This window comes from Lithobates pipiens, unplaced genomic scaffold (assembly GCF_037356315.1).
Source record: "Lithobates pipiens isolate NorthernLeopardFrog02 unplaced genomic scaffold, aLitPip1_a1.2 Scaffold_28, whole genome shotgun sequence".
Classification (NCBI taxonomy): Eukaryota; Metazoa; Chordata; class Amphibia; order Anura; family Ranidae; genus Lithobates; species Lithobates pipiens.
This window is the reverse complement of record NW_027507789.1, coordinates 49,741,431-49,755,716: the sequence shown is the minus strand read 5'-3', so window position 1 is coordinate 49,755,716 and position 14,286 is coordinate 49,741,431. Positions and strand designations below refer to the sequence as shown.

Here is a 14,286-nt window from a genome sequence, read left to right as displayed (position 1 = left end):
TACCCTTAAGCAGGCTAACCCCCCTTCAGTCTATTATGAATGCTGCTACTAGACTAATATACCTCACTAATCGATCCATGACTGCCACCCCTCTCTTCCAATCCCTTCACTGACTTCCCCTACCCCACCGTGTAAAATTCAAAATGCTAACCATAACATACAAAGCCATCCACAATATCGCCCCCATCTACATCACCAACCTCATCTGCAGATATCACCCAAATCGTCCCCTCCGCTCCTCCCAGGATCTCCTGCTTTCTAGCTCACTTGTTACCTCCTCTCATGCTCGCCTTCAAGACTTCTCCAGGGCCTCTCCCATCCTCTGGAACTCCCCTGCCCCAGTCTGTCTGATCAGCTCCTACCCTGTCCACCTTTAGGAGATCCCTGAAAACTCATTTATTCAGGGAAGCCTATCCCACACCCACCTGAAAACTGTCCCCGAGCCACCCCCATCAAATCATTCTCTGCAGCTATTACCTTTTGTACCCCCACCCTTTAGAATGTAATCACTATTAGCAGGGCCCTCCTGTACCTTTTGTATTGTACTATAACTGTGTTGTCCCCCCTTATACATTGTAAAGAGCTGCGTAAACTGTTGGCGCTATATAAATCGTGTATAATAATAATAATAATCCAGCTTCAAAACGCAACGCCACTGCTCTGTCTGTGTAACAGGTGCAGCAACAGAAGGTAGACATGTGCAGAGTAAAATATTTTGTTTCGGAATTTCGTTTTCGTCTGAAAACTTAATTTATTTAGTTACTCCCGAAATTCGTTTTTATTTATTTCGTTTTTCGTTCAAAAATTGCATTCGTCCGAAAATCCACATGAATTACGGTCGAATCTGTCTTGGAAGGCTTATGGTGTCTGTCGAATGTATAAAGAAGATTCGATGGAGCTAGTATATAGCATACTTTAGAACCCTATTAAAGTCTATGGGACTCCAACGTTCAAAATCTAAAGTGCTAATTTTAAAGGCTAATTTGCAAGTTACTGTCCTAAAAAGTGTTTGGGGACCCGGGTCCTGCCCCAGGGGACATGTATCAATGCAAAAAAAAGTTTTAAAAACGGCCGTTTTTTCGGGAGCAGTGATTTTAATAATGATTAAAGTGAAACAATAAAAGTGTAATATTCCTTTAAATTTCGTAGGGGGGGGTTGTCTATAGTATGCCTGTGAAGGGGCGCATGTTTCCCGTGCTTAGAACAGTCCCTGCACAAAGTGTCATTTATGCAGGAAAAAAAGTCCTTTAAAATCACTCGCAGCTATAATGAATTGTCGGCTCCCGTAATACAGAGAACACTCATTGAAAGTCATTGATAAAAAAATAAATAAATAAATAAATAAAAAAAAAAGCGTGGGGGTCCCCCAAATTCAATTACCAGGCCCTTCAGGTCTGGTATGGATATTAAGGAGAACCCTGCCTCAAATTTAAGAAAAAATTTGACGTGGGGTTCCCCCTAAATATCCATAACCAGACCCTTCAGGTCTGGTATGGATATTAAGGGGAACCCCGCGTCAAATTAAAAAAAAAATTGACGTGGGGTTCCCCCTAAAAATCCATACCAGACCCTTTATCCGAGCACGCAACCTGGCAGGCCGCAGGAAAAGAGGGGGGGACGAGAGAGCGGCCCCCCCTCCCTCCTGAACCGTACCAGGCCACATGCCCTCAACATTGGGAGGATGCTTTGGGGGTCCGTGACCCCTCAAAGCACCTTGTCCCCATGTTGATGAGGACAAGGGCCTCATCCCCACAACCCTGGCCGGTGGTTGTGGAGGTCTGCGGGCGGGGGGCTTATCAGAATCTGGAAGCCCCCTTTAACAAGGGGACCCCCAGATCCCGGCCCCCCCCCTGTTTGAAATGGTAAGGGGGTACAAAAGTACCCCTACCATTTCACAAAGAAAGTGTAAAAAATGTTTAAATAAAACAAACACACTTTTTAAAAATTCCTTTATTAAAAATAAAAAAAAGATTCCAGCGGCGGTAATCCACTCTTGCTATCCAGCGACGGACGGTCATATCTCCAGCGATGTCTAATGTCATCCAGCGCAGCGCAACATCCTTCTTCTGTCTCCTCCACGGAGACACTGGAGGCATTCCGGTGCTGACGTTTCTTATATACGGAGGGCGGGGCCACCCGTCACCTGACCCCGCCCCCCTCTGACGCAAGGGGAAACCCGGGGTTCCCCGTGACGTATGGGTGACCCCGCCCCCCTCTGATGTAACGGAAACCTGCCTGTGCTACATCAGAGGGGTGCGGGTCACCCCTACGTCACAGGGAACCCCGGGTTTCCCCTTGCGTCAGAGGGGGGCGGGGTCAGGTGACGGGTGGCCCCGCCCACCCTATATAAGAAACGTCAAGCCGCCGGAATGTCTGTAGTGTCTCCTCCACGGAGACAGAAGAAGGATGCTGCGCTGCGCTGGATGACATTAGACATCGATGGAGAGATGACCGTCCGTCGCTGGATAGCAAGAGTGGATTACCGCCGCTGGAATCTTTTTTTTATTTTTAATAAAGGAATTTTTAAAAAGTGTGTTTGTTTTATTTAAACATTTTTTACACTTTCTTTGTGAAATGGTAGGGGTACCCCCTTACCATTTCAAACAGGGGGGGGCCGGGATCTGGGGGTCCCCTTGTTAAAGGGGGCTTCCAGATTCTGATAAGCCCCCCGCCCGCAGACCTCCACAACCACCGGCCAGGGTTGTGGGGATGAGGCCCTTGTCCTCATCAACATGGGGACAAGGTGCTTTGAGGGGTCACGGACCCCCAAAGCATCCTCCCAATGTTGAGGGCATGTGGCCTGGTACGGTTCAGGAGGGAGGGGGGGCCGCTCTCTCGTCCCCCCCTCTTTTCCTGCGGCCTGCCAGGTTGCGTGCTCGGATAAAGGGTCTGGTATGGATTTTTAGGGGGAACCCCATGTCAAATTTTTTTTAAATTTGATGCGGGGTTCCCCTTAATATCCATACCAGACCTGAAGGGTCTGGTTATGGATATTTAGGGGGAACCCCACGTCAAATTTTTTCTTAAATTTGAGGCAGGGTTCCCCTTAATATCCATACCAGACCTGAAGGGCCTGGAAATTGAATTTGGGGGACCCCCACGCTTTTTTTTTTCTTTATTTATTTATTTTTTTATCAATGACTTTCAATGAGTGTTCTCTGTATTACAGGAGCCGACAATTCATAATAGCTGCGAGTGATTTTAAAGGACTTTTTTTCCTGCATAAATGACACTTTGTGCAGGGACAATTCTAAGCACGGGAAACATGCGCCCCTTCACAGGCATACTATAGACAACCCCCCCCTACGAAATTTAAAGGAATATTACACTTTTATTGTTTCACTTTAATCATTATTAAAATCACTGCTCCCGAAAAAACGGCCGTTTTTAAAACTTTTTTTTGCATTGATACATGTCCCCTGGGGCAGGACCCGGGTCCCCAAACACTTTTTAGGACAGTAACTTGCAGAATCTTTTCTCTCTGTCAAATCTTTTTTCTCTGTCGAATATTTTCTCTATATAATCTTGGACTAATAGAGGTAAGGTTAAGCACATTCGACCACAGGTTCTATAGACAGATTGTTATCGTCAGAGTCATGTCGAATCTCCTATTCTATATCGAACTGTTGTAACAATGAAAACGAAAATAAAGCATTTATTTATGTCGGATCTTTCGTTTTTCGGATTTTGTGCTTTCGTTATCGTTTGTGAAAACGAAAACGAAAATAGCTGAAATTCGGACGAAAATGCATTCGGACGAAAACGAATGCACATGTCTAACAGAAGGGAGTTCAGCTGCAGCAAGTACTAAGTGTCCATATGGACACTCCAGTCTCAGTACATCTACTCTTCATGCTCAGAACTTCCCACAAATTATGTATCTGTTTCCAACAAAGGAATGGTGATATCTAGAGCTTTTTGAATTCCCCTGACTGTGTGTTGTGTCATATATAATAGTGTGTGTCCCAGTTTTGCTCCTTGGTGGTGTGTGGCCAACCTATTCAAATGAACATCCTGCCTTATCGCAGAGCAGGTTAGTGTACAAGTTAATGGGAGTCCACACAGCTGAGCATATAGATCTGAATGGACCTTCAATGTTCAGTTTTGATTGGATTGTCTGAAAAAAATACATAATTGTGACCTTATGTGCCATTGGCCATGGAGGCAGGGCTTTACTTCTTTGTGTCAGAGCCTCAAGAAAGTGGAAGAGTGAGCACACATAAGGGAAATCATCAAATCCCACCCCAGATCTCCTATGGCTAGCAACCAGAGGTACCAGTGTAAGAGTAACTCCACTTTTGTTGAGAAAAAAATCATTCTCATTTGGGTGATCAATCTACTTTGCAGGGATTCTAACAAACTTTGTTGCAGATTCCTACGGTTTGTTATTCTGAAGAAATAGCTGTTTGTTTGTCTGTGTCCATGTGAGTGAGTTTGTATAGGAGGAGTATCATAATCAGATGCTGCACCTGAAAGGTTCTAATGAGGAAGATGCTGTGTCTACATCCCTTTAGACATGATTTCCCTTTGGGAGTATCTCACCACAAATGCAATTTTTGTTGCAGGGGATGCTTAAAATCTGATCTATAAAAATCTGATTTGTATCTTAGTGCAGAATTCTGGGAGAATTAGTGAGCCAATCACAGAAGAAAAAAGTGGCATATTAGGGGGGCGTTCTTTACACCATCTGTGTACAGAACATCTCCAGGTTAGCCATATTGCTTCGTATTTTACAGAAAATACAGTGCTGCAGATTGAAAACGAAAGGTCATTTTTAGTAAAATTTAATTACAATATGACTTGTGTCACAATTTTTCCCACAAAAGCAGAGTTACCCTTTAAATCTCACAGTTCAAATATGAGGTTGTAGGCACACTCACATACCAGTAATTGCATCACTATTTTTCATACAAAAGATACATTTTTTAGGGTACTGTATAAGCAAAGCCAATGGTTGTATACATAGTAAATCTTTATTTTTTTGAGTTCCAAGCCAATTAACAACAAAACACATCAAGAAGATGATACAGAGAAGAATTTTAAATAATATACTGCATATATATTGTTTATTAGACTTTTATGTTGAAGTGTTCTTCATAATTTTAGTTTTTTTAAATTTCTTATGCATTTGTAGAAAACTTAGCAGTATGTCAATGAGAAGATATGACTCCAATAAACACCTGGTTACATAGGAAGTGATATGTCTCATAAACATATTGCCCCAACAAAATACCAATCTCAGCATGTTAGTATGTAGGGCAGGGATATGCAATTAGCGGACCTCCAGCTGTTGCAGAACTACAAGCGAGACTCTGACAACCACAACCATGACACCCAGAGGCAGAGACATGATGGGACTTGTAGTTTTGCAACAGCTGGAGGTCCGCTAATTGCTTATTCCTGATGTAGGACAATCAGAAAATACAAGGGCTTAATACCAGAGCTTTCATAGGGGTTAGCAAGCTGGGAAAAATGTAAGAGATCTGGCAAGGAGGAGGAAAAGAAAGAAAAAAAAGCTATAGAAGAAGAAGGAGAAAGACAGTTAAAACCTTTCAAACCATCCCTAGTGAAGCATTGTGAAAAATATGATTTTGCTCAAAGTGCTCTTCATAACTTTAAACAGTACTTTCCTCCTATGAAGTCATAACTAACAAACAATTGTTCTTTTGATTTGTTTTACTAGGGTGTGAAGAACAATAAAGACCAATACATTTTCATTTTGGATACAGTGAGGCAGGATTATAACCCCTGTCAGATTTTTTCTCACCTGTTTCCCATCGAGGAGACTATCCATTGCTTCGTGTCTCATAGCCACGAAGTGAGAGGATAGCCCTCCAAAGCGATGGAAATCTCTGGAAGTCACCAGGATCACTAGAACTAGTGTCCCCATTGAAAGATTTCCCCCTATTTCTGTTCTGGTGACCACTCAAAATGTGGGATTTTATTTTGCTTTCATTCTTGGTGATTATGGTTACCAGGACAAGATGAGAGGGTGAATCTCCCTAATTGGCAAACAGACACCTGACAGGTGTTTTAATCCCTCTGGAAGTGTTTGCCTTTCATTATACTTTAAGCACTAAAATAGTAATAATAAAGTAGAAGTTCACTCTAAAATCGAAAATCCCTGTATCTATCTAATACTAACCTATCTAACCTTGTAAAGAAAAAAAATCCCTGTATCTATCTAACACTAACCTATCTTACCTTGTAACGAAAAAAAAATCAGTACACATACCTTTTTTGAAGCCGTTCCGACCCGATCTCCAGCAGCGGAAGCTCTGTAGAGGACACAGCTGACAACAGCTGTGAAATGAATGGGAAGGGACGTCACCCATAGAGTTAATATGGGGCTTCCGTTGTTGGATGTGTCGGATGTGTCCTCTGCACCCGCCTCCACAGCGATGCCGTGGCTGACAGCTCAGCATGTGATCGGGTCGGAGTGGCTTAAAAAAAAAGATATGTATACTAACTTCTTCTTTACAGGATTAATGAGTTTAGTGTTAGAGCGGGGATGTCTATAAATGCAGGGATTTTAGTTTTAGAGTAGACTTCTACTTTAATTGGCAGTATCTTGGCACATGAGAGCAATAGGATTAAACCTTTTAAACTGAGTAGAATGATAAAATACCAGAAGTAACATTCTTGAGGTTGTCATATGGTATATTTTGTAATTTAATCCAGGAATTTAAGATTCTTTTACCACAATGATCAGGAAACCCTCGGTAGTGACAGTTTTTTTGCAATCAACCACAATGTTTAATTGTTTGGAGCCCGCCACGTAAGGCTTGAATTCAATGGTCACAGTTGTCTTCTCTTTGGGCTTCAGTGAAATTCTGCATCATAAGACAAAAATGCATTTAATTTGGTGTTGTGTGACACATAACATGTTTTTAAAAATACCCTAAATTTCAAGGAGTTTCACTTCCACTATCTTGAGCAAGCCAGCAGTGGTCAAATGCGTCAAGGTTGGTTTTTGGGTGTAGACATGATTATATGCAGTCTTTTGTGACAATCATGAAATACATGTATGAATGGTTCAGTTTTGGAGTGGGGCTTATATTTCTGATAGTCGAACTAGTTCAGATTTGCTTCTAATGGAGAGATGTGTGTGCTTTTGTTTAGCTGTATCCTCTTCCTTTCAGAGCAGAATTATCATCCCAGTCTCAGGCTAATGTCCCAGTGGTGATTCTGCTGCTGGCCGAACGTCACCAAGGTGCAATGACCATTTTCCATAAGGGCATTGCAATAAAAAATCTCACTTGCTATGAACTTGCTTATTCTTCCTTAATGAGGTGACAGCACATCCCCCATGTCACAGAAGAACCCTCATTATTGATATAGGTAGGGTGGGCCAAGCCTGTTCATACTATTGTAGTTCAATGTAGTGGAGGTGCGGAACACCAATTCAAGATAATGAAGAGGCAAGCATCCAGATTTGAATCCATCTATCAGTAATACTAGCACAAAGAAGTAAAATTAAGGAGAACATTAATCCTAAAACATTTTTACTACTTTCGTTGTATATCTTTATACCTAAAAAGGGGTACATTTTAACCTCTAAAACATGTAGTATGTCTTTAACCCTGAAGAAGGGGTGCATTTGTACCTCCAAAACATGTCCATGTTTATCCCTGAAAGGGGGGGGGGGGCATTTTATGGCCAAAACATGTAGACAGTATTTAGCCCTGAAAAAAGAGGGTGCATTTTTACTACCAAAACATGTAGTATTTCTTTAGCCCTGAAAAAGGGGGTGCATTTTTACCCCTGAAGCATGTAGCATGTTTTGAGCCCTGAAGAAGAGGGGGCATTTCTACCCCTTATTTATGTTGTATGTCTTTATGCCTGAAAATGGGGGTTCACTTTTACCCCTGATGTAGTATGACTTTAGCCCTGAAGTAGGGGTGTATTTTTTCCTTCAAAACATGATAGCTTCTTATCTGATGTCATTATCAATAAATGGATTTAACCCTGGAAACTTGCCCCCTCCTTCGCTCTGTTTGGTGCTCTGTACCTCCAGTATATTGGAGGATTTCCCTAGGTAAGTCTTTTATATTGTGAGTGGCCTTTATCTGACCTCTTATTTGGAATCCACAGACATACATAGTCACAGAAAATGCTGCTATAAGAACACTTCTGAAAATGACATTACTTTTACGAACAAAGGACCAGAACACCAAGGGGTTGATTTACTAAAGGCAAATAGATTGTGCACTTTGCAAGTGCAGTTGCACTCATTTTCCCCAGAGGTAAAGGTCTGCTAATTTCCATCATCCAATCATGTGCAGGTACAAAATGTTTTTTTTTTAAATTTTCCTTGCACCTGATTGTGTATCTTCACTACATTACATTTACTAGGGAAAATGAGTGCAGCTGCACTTACAAAGTTCACAGTCTATTTGCCTTTAGTAAATCCACCACAAGTGTTATTACAACTTGAACAATGCATATGAGTGTTTCAACTGCAAGTGCACTTCAATGCCTCTCCTATGTCAAAGAACCAAATTGTGTAACCTAATATGCACATTTTTTCCTGCCTTAATACTAGTGGAGTTGGAAAAAAAAATATTTTTCCTAATTTTACTAGGAGGGAGGAGCATTCATGAGCCCAAAGGTAAGGTGAGTGAATGGACACACCTGGGCACTTCCCAGGGGCCCCAGGTGCATGGGGTCTCAATGATAATCTTGCATTACATCATACTTTCCAACTGTCCCGGATCTGCCGGGACAGTCACGCTTTTTACTAAGCTGTCCTGGGATGGTAGTATCCTGGAAGCATCCAAAACCTGTACTGTGCTGACATGATCCCAGTATTGTGCCCTCTGTATTATGCCCCTCTGCCTCCCTCTGTACTGTGCCCTTTGTGTTGCTTAGTCTTTCATTTATGGCATGTTTTCTTATTGTTTAAAATTAATTTTATTGAAAGGACTAATAAATAGGTTTCATTCTATCAACTATACTTCAATTCTTGCAAGTAGGTGTGTAAAATTGGGACAGGTTAGTGGGGACCCCAGGTCATTAGTTTGCCCAGGGGCCCATTAAGACAGCCCTGGGTGAGAGTCTTATTTCGTGGCGCCTCTAGAGGTTACTACCTGACCCAAAATTCTCACTTTTCCTTGCGGTATGAGAACTCATGTACAGTAGATGTCATGCATAATGGATCACTGTAGGTACATCATTCTACTTACTTCTTTTCAATTTGATCTTTAATCAGCCCACTGCCCTCTGCAAAAATTGCACAGTCTGTTAGATTCTCATTAAGTGGGTTAGTGAATGTGACTTCAGCAGTTAGTGGATTATTTACAACAGCATCTCCGAGAACCTAAAAAAAATAAATAAAAAAAAATAAAAAAAAATATGCTTACCGACCCTAGTTTGGCCGATTTTCTCCCAATAAACCAATAAAAACATGAAAGACCTTCATAGTCATTTTTTACACAGGTGAAACTAAATGTGAACAATTAAAGTGGACGTTATTTTTTTTTCCCATGCAAGTCATAATGTGCTAGTATTCATCCCATACTAACACATTATGTGACACTTACCTTAAAATGAAGCTGTTCCAGAACCACAATGTCAGCACTGCAGGGGCTCCCATCTTCACCCATCTTGCTCCTGGGTTTGTGGGCTCCGGCTCTGTGACTGCCATGTGCGTGGGAGCCGCCGGTCACAGCACAGGCTTCTGAAGGAATGACATGGGTAGCCGTTCCTTCAGAGAACATGCACCTGATTTCATTGCCTGAATGTAAATATCTCCTAAACAGTGTATGTTTAAAAGATATTTACACTACCTATAGGTAAAAGTCTTCCTCTTTAACTACTAGACGAACAGCCACCGCAGTTATACTGAGGTAGGTTGGCTCGCCCGGGCAAATCGCCATAGGTGTACGCTGGCCGCTTTAAGACATAGCCGATGCGTGTGCCCGGCAGCCATGATGTTCGTCGGGCACCCACGATTGCTCCTGAGAGACACAGAACGGAGATCAGTCAATGTAAGCAGACAGTTCTCCATTCTGTCAGGGGCGAGGAGACACATCTGCTGTTCATACTAAGTATGAACAGCGATATGTCTCCTCCTTAAGGCAGTCCCATCCCCTCACAGTTAGTCTCACTCCCTAGGACACACATATAACCCCTTGATCGCCCCCTGCGGTTAACCCCTTCCCTGCCAGTGATATTTATACAGTAATCAGTGGCTGTTTTTAGCTCTGATCGCTGTATTAATGTCAATGGTCCCAAAAATGTGTCAAAAGTGTCCGATCTGTCCGCCGCAATGTCGCAGTCCCAATAAAAATCGCAGATTGCCGCCATTATCAGTAAAAAAAATAATCATAAAAATGCCATAAATATAGCAACTATTTTGTAGACGCTATAACTTTTGCTCAAACCAATCAATATACGCTTATTGTGATTTATTTATTTTTTTACCAAAAATATGTAGAAGAATACATATCGGCTAAACTGAGGAAGAAATTAGTTTTTTTATTTCTTGGGGGGATATTTATTATAGAAAAAAGTAAAAAATATTGCTTTTTTTTTTTTTTAATTGTCACTTTTTTTTGATTATAGCGCAAAAATTAAAACCGCAGAGGTGATCAAATGCCCCCAAAAGAAATCTCCTTTTATGGGGAAAAAAGGACGTCAATTTAGTTTGGGTATAACTTCACACGACTGCACAGTTGTCAGTTAAAACGAGGCAGTGCCATATCGCAAAAAATGGCATGGCCATTAAGGGGCAAATCCTTTCCGGGGATGAAGGGGTTAAAGCTTGGCTCACAGTTGCAGTGTGATCCTGCAATGAAAACATTTTTATTAATAAAAACCAGAAGACAACAGTAGTGCCTCCTGAAGTGCCTCCTGAAGGCCTATTAGCCGTTGCTCTCTTTTCAGAGGGCAACGGCTAGAGGCTTTAATTGGCTTAAAAAAAGGGTAGGCTTGGGGTGCAGAGCACTGCGCTCTGAGCCCACCCAGTTGTGTGACAATAGCAAATTAATATTCACTATTGTCTTCCTGATTCTCCTCTCAGCCAATCAGGAAGTGGGTGAGACAAAGAGAAGCGATCATATTGGCCGTGCTGAGGGAAGAAGGATGGAACCCGCCACTGGTGTAGCCCCTCCTGCCTTTCACTCCCATTACAAATGACCTGTCCAGTGTAAGAGATCAGCCATGACATTTAGACTGGCTTTACACCTATGTGTTGGTGCAAACAATGCCATTCACTTAAAAAAGAGCTCCAGTCTCCTTAAAAAAAAAGCCTTGCGGGTTCACAGCTGGTTCCCTACTGCACATGCGTGAAGCATGCTGCGCTCTGTGAATGGGCCAGCTGTGGTGGAAGGAGGAAGGAGGCTGAACTCCCCAAAAGGTGCCAAATGTGGCAGCAGAGGGGAGGAGGAGGCAGACAAGCAGAGCTTCCCCTTTTGGGTGGTGCTCCGCTTTAACCGCTTCAGCCCCAGAAGATTTTATCCCCTTACTGACCAGAGCACTTTTTGCAATTCAACTGTGTCGCTTTAACTGACAATTGTGCGGTCAATAGACATTGCGCCCAAACAAAATTTACGTCCTTTTTTCCCCACAAATAGAGATTTCTTTTGGTGGTATTTGATCACCTCTGCGGTTTTTATTTTTTGCACTATAAACAAAAAAAAGAATGGCAATTTTGAAAAAACTTAATGTTTTTTACTTTTTGCTATAATAAATATCCCCCAAAAATATATAAAAAAAGTTTTTTTTTCCCTCAGTTCAGGCTGATACGTATTCTTCTACATGTGTATATACAGTGTATATTGATTGGTTTTCGCAAAAGTTATAGCGTCTACAAAATAGGGGATAATTTTATGGCATTTTAATTATACATTTATATATTTTTTTTTACTAGTAATGGCGGCGATCATCAATTTTTTTCCGGACTGCGACATTATGGCGGACACGTCGGACAATTTTGAAACGTATTTGGGACCATTGACATTTATACAGCGATCAGTGCTATAAAAATGCATTGATTACTGTAAAAATGTCACTGGCAGGAAAGGGGTTAACACTAGGGGGCGATCAAGGTGTTAATTGTGTTCCCTGGGCGGTGATTTTAACTGAAGGGGGGAGGGGACTGTGTAGGGGAGATAATAGATCGCTGTTAATACTCCGTATGAACAGACAATCTGTCATTTCTCCCCTCAGAGAACCGGAAACTGTGTGTTTACACAAACAGATCCCGCTTCTCGGCGGCACTCTCTTCGGCTCCATGGGTGAGCAGGGGAAGCGCCCCTAGTGGTCACAGGGCGAAGTGACGTTGCATAATGTTGCTTCGCCCAGCCGTGCCATTCTGCTGCAATACAACTGCAGCGGCTGCTCGTCAAGTGGTTAAATGCCACCCCAATGCACCTCCACATTGTGCATTTGCTCTGCTGTGTTGGAAAAAAGGTGCAGATACTTTTCTATTCAGTCTGAATGAATGGCTGCATTAACACAGTACATTTTAGCAAAGAACATTATGCACATTAATGCAGCACACCAGAGCAGGCAGGGCCCTTAAGGATTTTACCTTATATATCAATAAGGGGTTATATGTTTGAGTGCTTAAGCAATGTTTTTATTTACCTTAATGTTGAGTGATGGGTTCTTTAATGTAATAACTTGGGATACAAGCAGTTCCTCTTTCTCATCCCACTTACACAGAGCTGTCACCTCTACCACCTTATCATCCAGGAGACTCTGTATATATTTGCTGTAAGGGATCTTGAATGGAATTTCTTTTTCTGAAATAGCAAATGTATCAGTACAATCATATAGTTTATGCACTTTTCAACATTATGTTTTGTCAATGTTTTATGTTTTGTGGATGCTGAGGCTTCATATAAAAGGGAACTGTGTATATTTAGTTTTTTTGTATTCTGGATTGATTTTTCTAGAAGTGGGCAGGGTAAAAATAAAGTAACTATATTTATTATTATATTTATTATTATATAATTATTAGTTAATGGATCTGTATTTAAAGTGGTCTGTAGGTAGGCAATGAAGAATATTGACATACTACTCTCCTTTGGATGACACAGGATCTCTGAATCAGGGACGGATGGATAATTGATAGGTCCACTCCATTCATACACCCTGTGTCATTCATAAAAAAACAAAAAAGACCAAAAATTTTGAAAAAAATTTAATAAAATACAATTGTTTTTTTTTGTTTTTTTTTTAAATAGGTCATTTTTTTACTTTACTGATTTGTGCTGATGAGGCTGCACTGATGGGCGCTGATAGGCTGCACTAATCAGCACTGATGAGGCAGCACTGATAGGTGGCACTGATAGGCACTGATAGGGGGCACTGATGGGTGCTGATAGGTACTGTAGGAGGCACTGAGAGGCAGCATTGATAGGTGACACTGATGGGCACTGATTGGCAGCACTGATGTGCACTGATTGGTAGCACTGGTGGGACTGCACTGATAATCAGGACACTGATAATGAGTGCCCTGATAATCAGGACACTGACAATCAGTGCGCTGATTATCAGTGCTGATGTCCCTTTAACATAAGCTGGTTATCGGCTTTCTTATTCTATCATCTCGCTATCAGAGTGAGGAAAGAAAAGCCAATAACCAGCTTGTGTTTACATCCTGTGATTGGCTAACAGCTGATGATATGGTAAAGGTCCGCTATGATTGGCCCTTTACCTTGATCTGCGATCAGCTAAATCCGAAGGACTCATGCTGGCAGCATCATCACAGGAGGACATCCATGGATGCCCTAACGGCAAACTAAGCCTGCACTGTAGCTGTCTTTTGGCTATAGCATGGGCAGGAAGTAGCTGAAGGAGTTGTAAAGGCAGAAGGTTTTTTTATCTTAATGCATTCTATGCATTAAGATAAAAAAAACTTCTGTGTGCAGCAGCCTCCCCAGCACCCCTCTAATTACTTACCTAAGCCCCAACTCTTTACAGCAATGTTCAGTAATAGTGATGGCCGAACGGTTCGCCCGGCGGTCGTTTCGCGGCGAATTTCCGACTTTCGCCGTCCGCGGGTTCGAACGCCTTTTTCCGTCGTTCGCCCCGGCGGACTTACGTGTTTAATGTATACAAGAACTTTAACCTTTCGTGACACGTTTATCATGTGTTACAGGACAACCAATTGAGACATGACAGCTCATGGACACTTGGACATTCCCCCTAACCTATAAATACACCCGATCCGGTGGCCATTTTACATTCTTTCTTCTGTCACTGTAGGGAAAGGATCCTGTGTGGAGTAGGGACAGAGAAAACGCTAGCTATTTGGTACACAAAAGTTCTTTTCAG

General features: G+C 42.0%; 1 protein-coding gene across 1 annotated transcript in view; it reads right to left on the bottom strand.

The window, feature by feature from the left end:
- Positions 1–5,064: 5,064 nt before the first annotated feature.
- The window catches only part of LOC143934788 (protein-glutamine gamma-glutamyltransferase 6-like), a 74,159-nt gene continuing 64,937 nt past the window's right edge, over positions 5,065–14,286 (bottom strand). The window contains exons 7-9 of the mRNA XM_077458413.1: positions 12,592–12,749; positions 9,186–9,319; positions 5,065–6,833 (exon numbers count right to left, since the gene is read on the bottom strand). Of these exons, the coding sequence (XP_077314539.1) occupies positions 6,686–6,833; positions 9,186–9,319; positions 12,592–12,749 (440 nt within the window). The 3' untranslated portion in view covers positions 5,065–6,685. The remainder of the gene's footprint in view (positions 6,834–9,185; positions 9,320–12,591; positions 12,750–14,286) is intronic.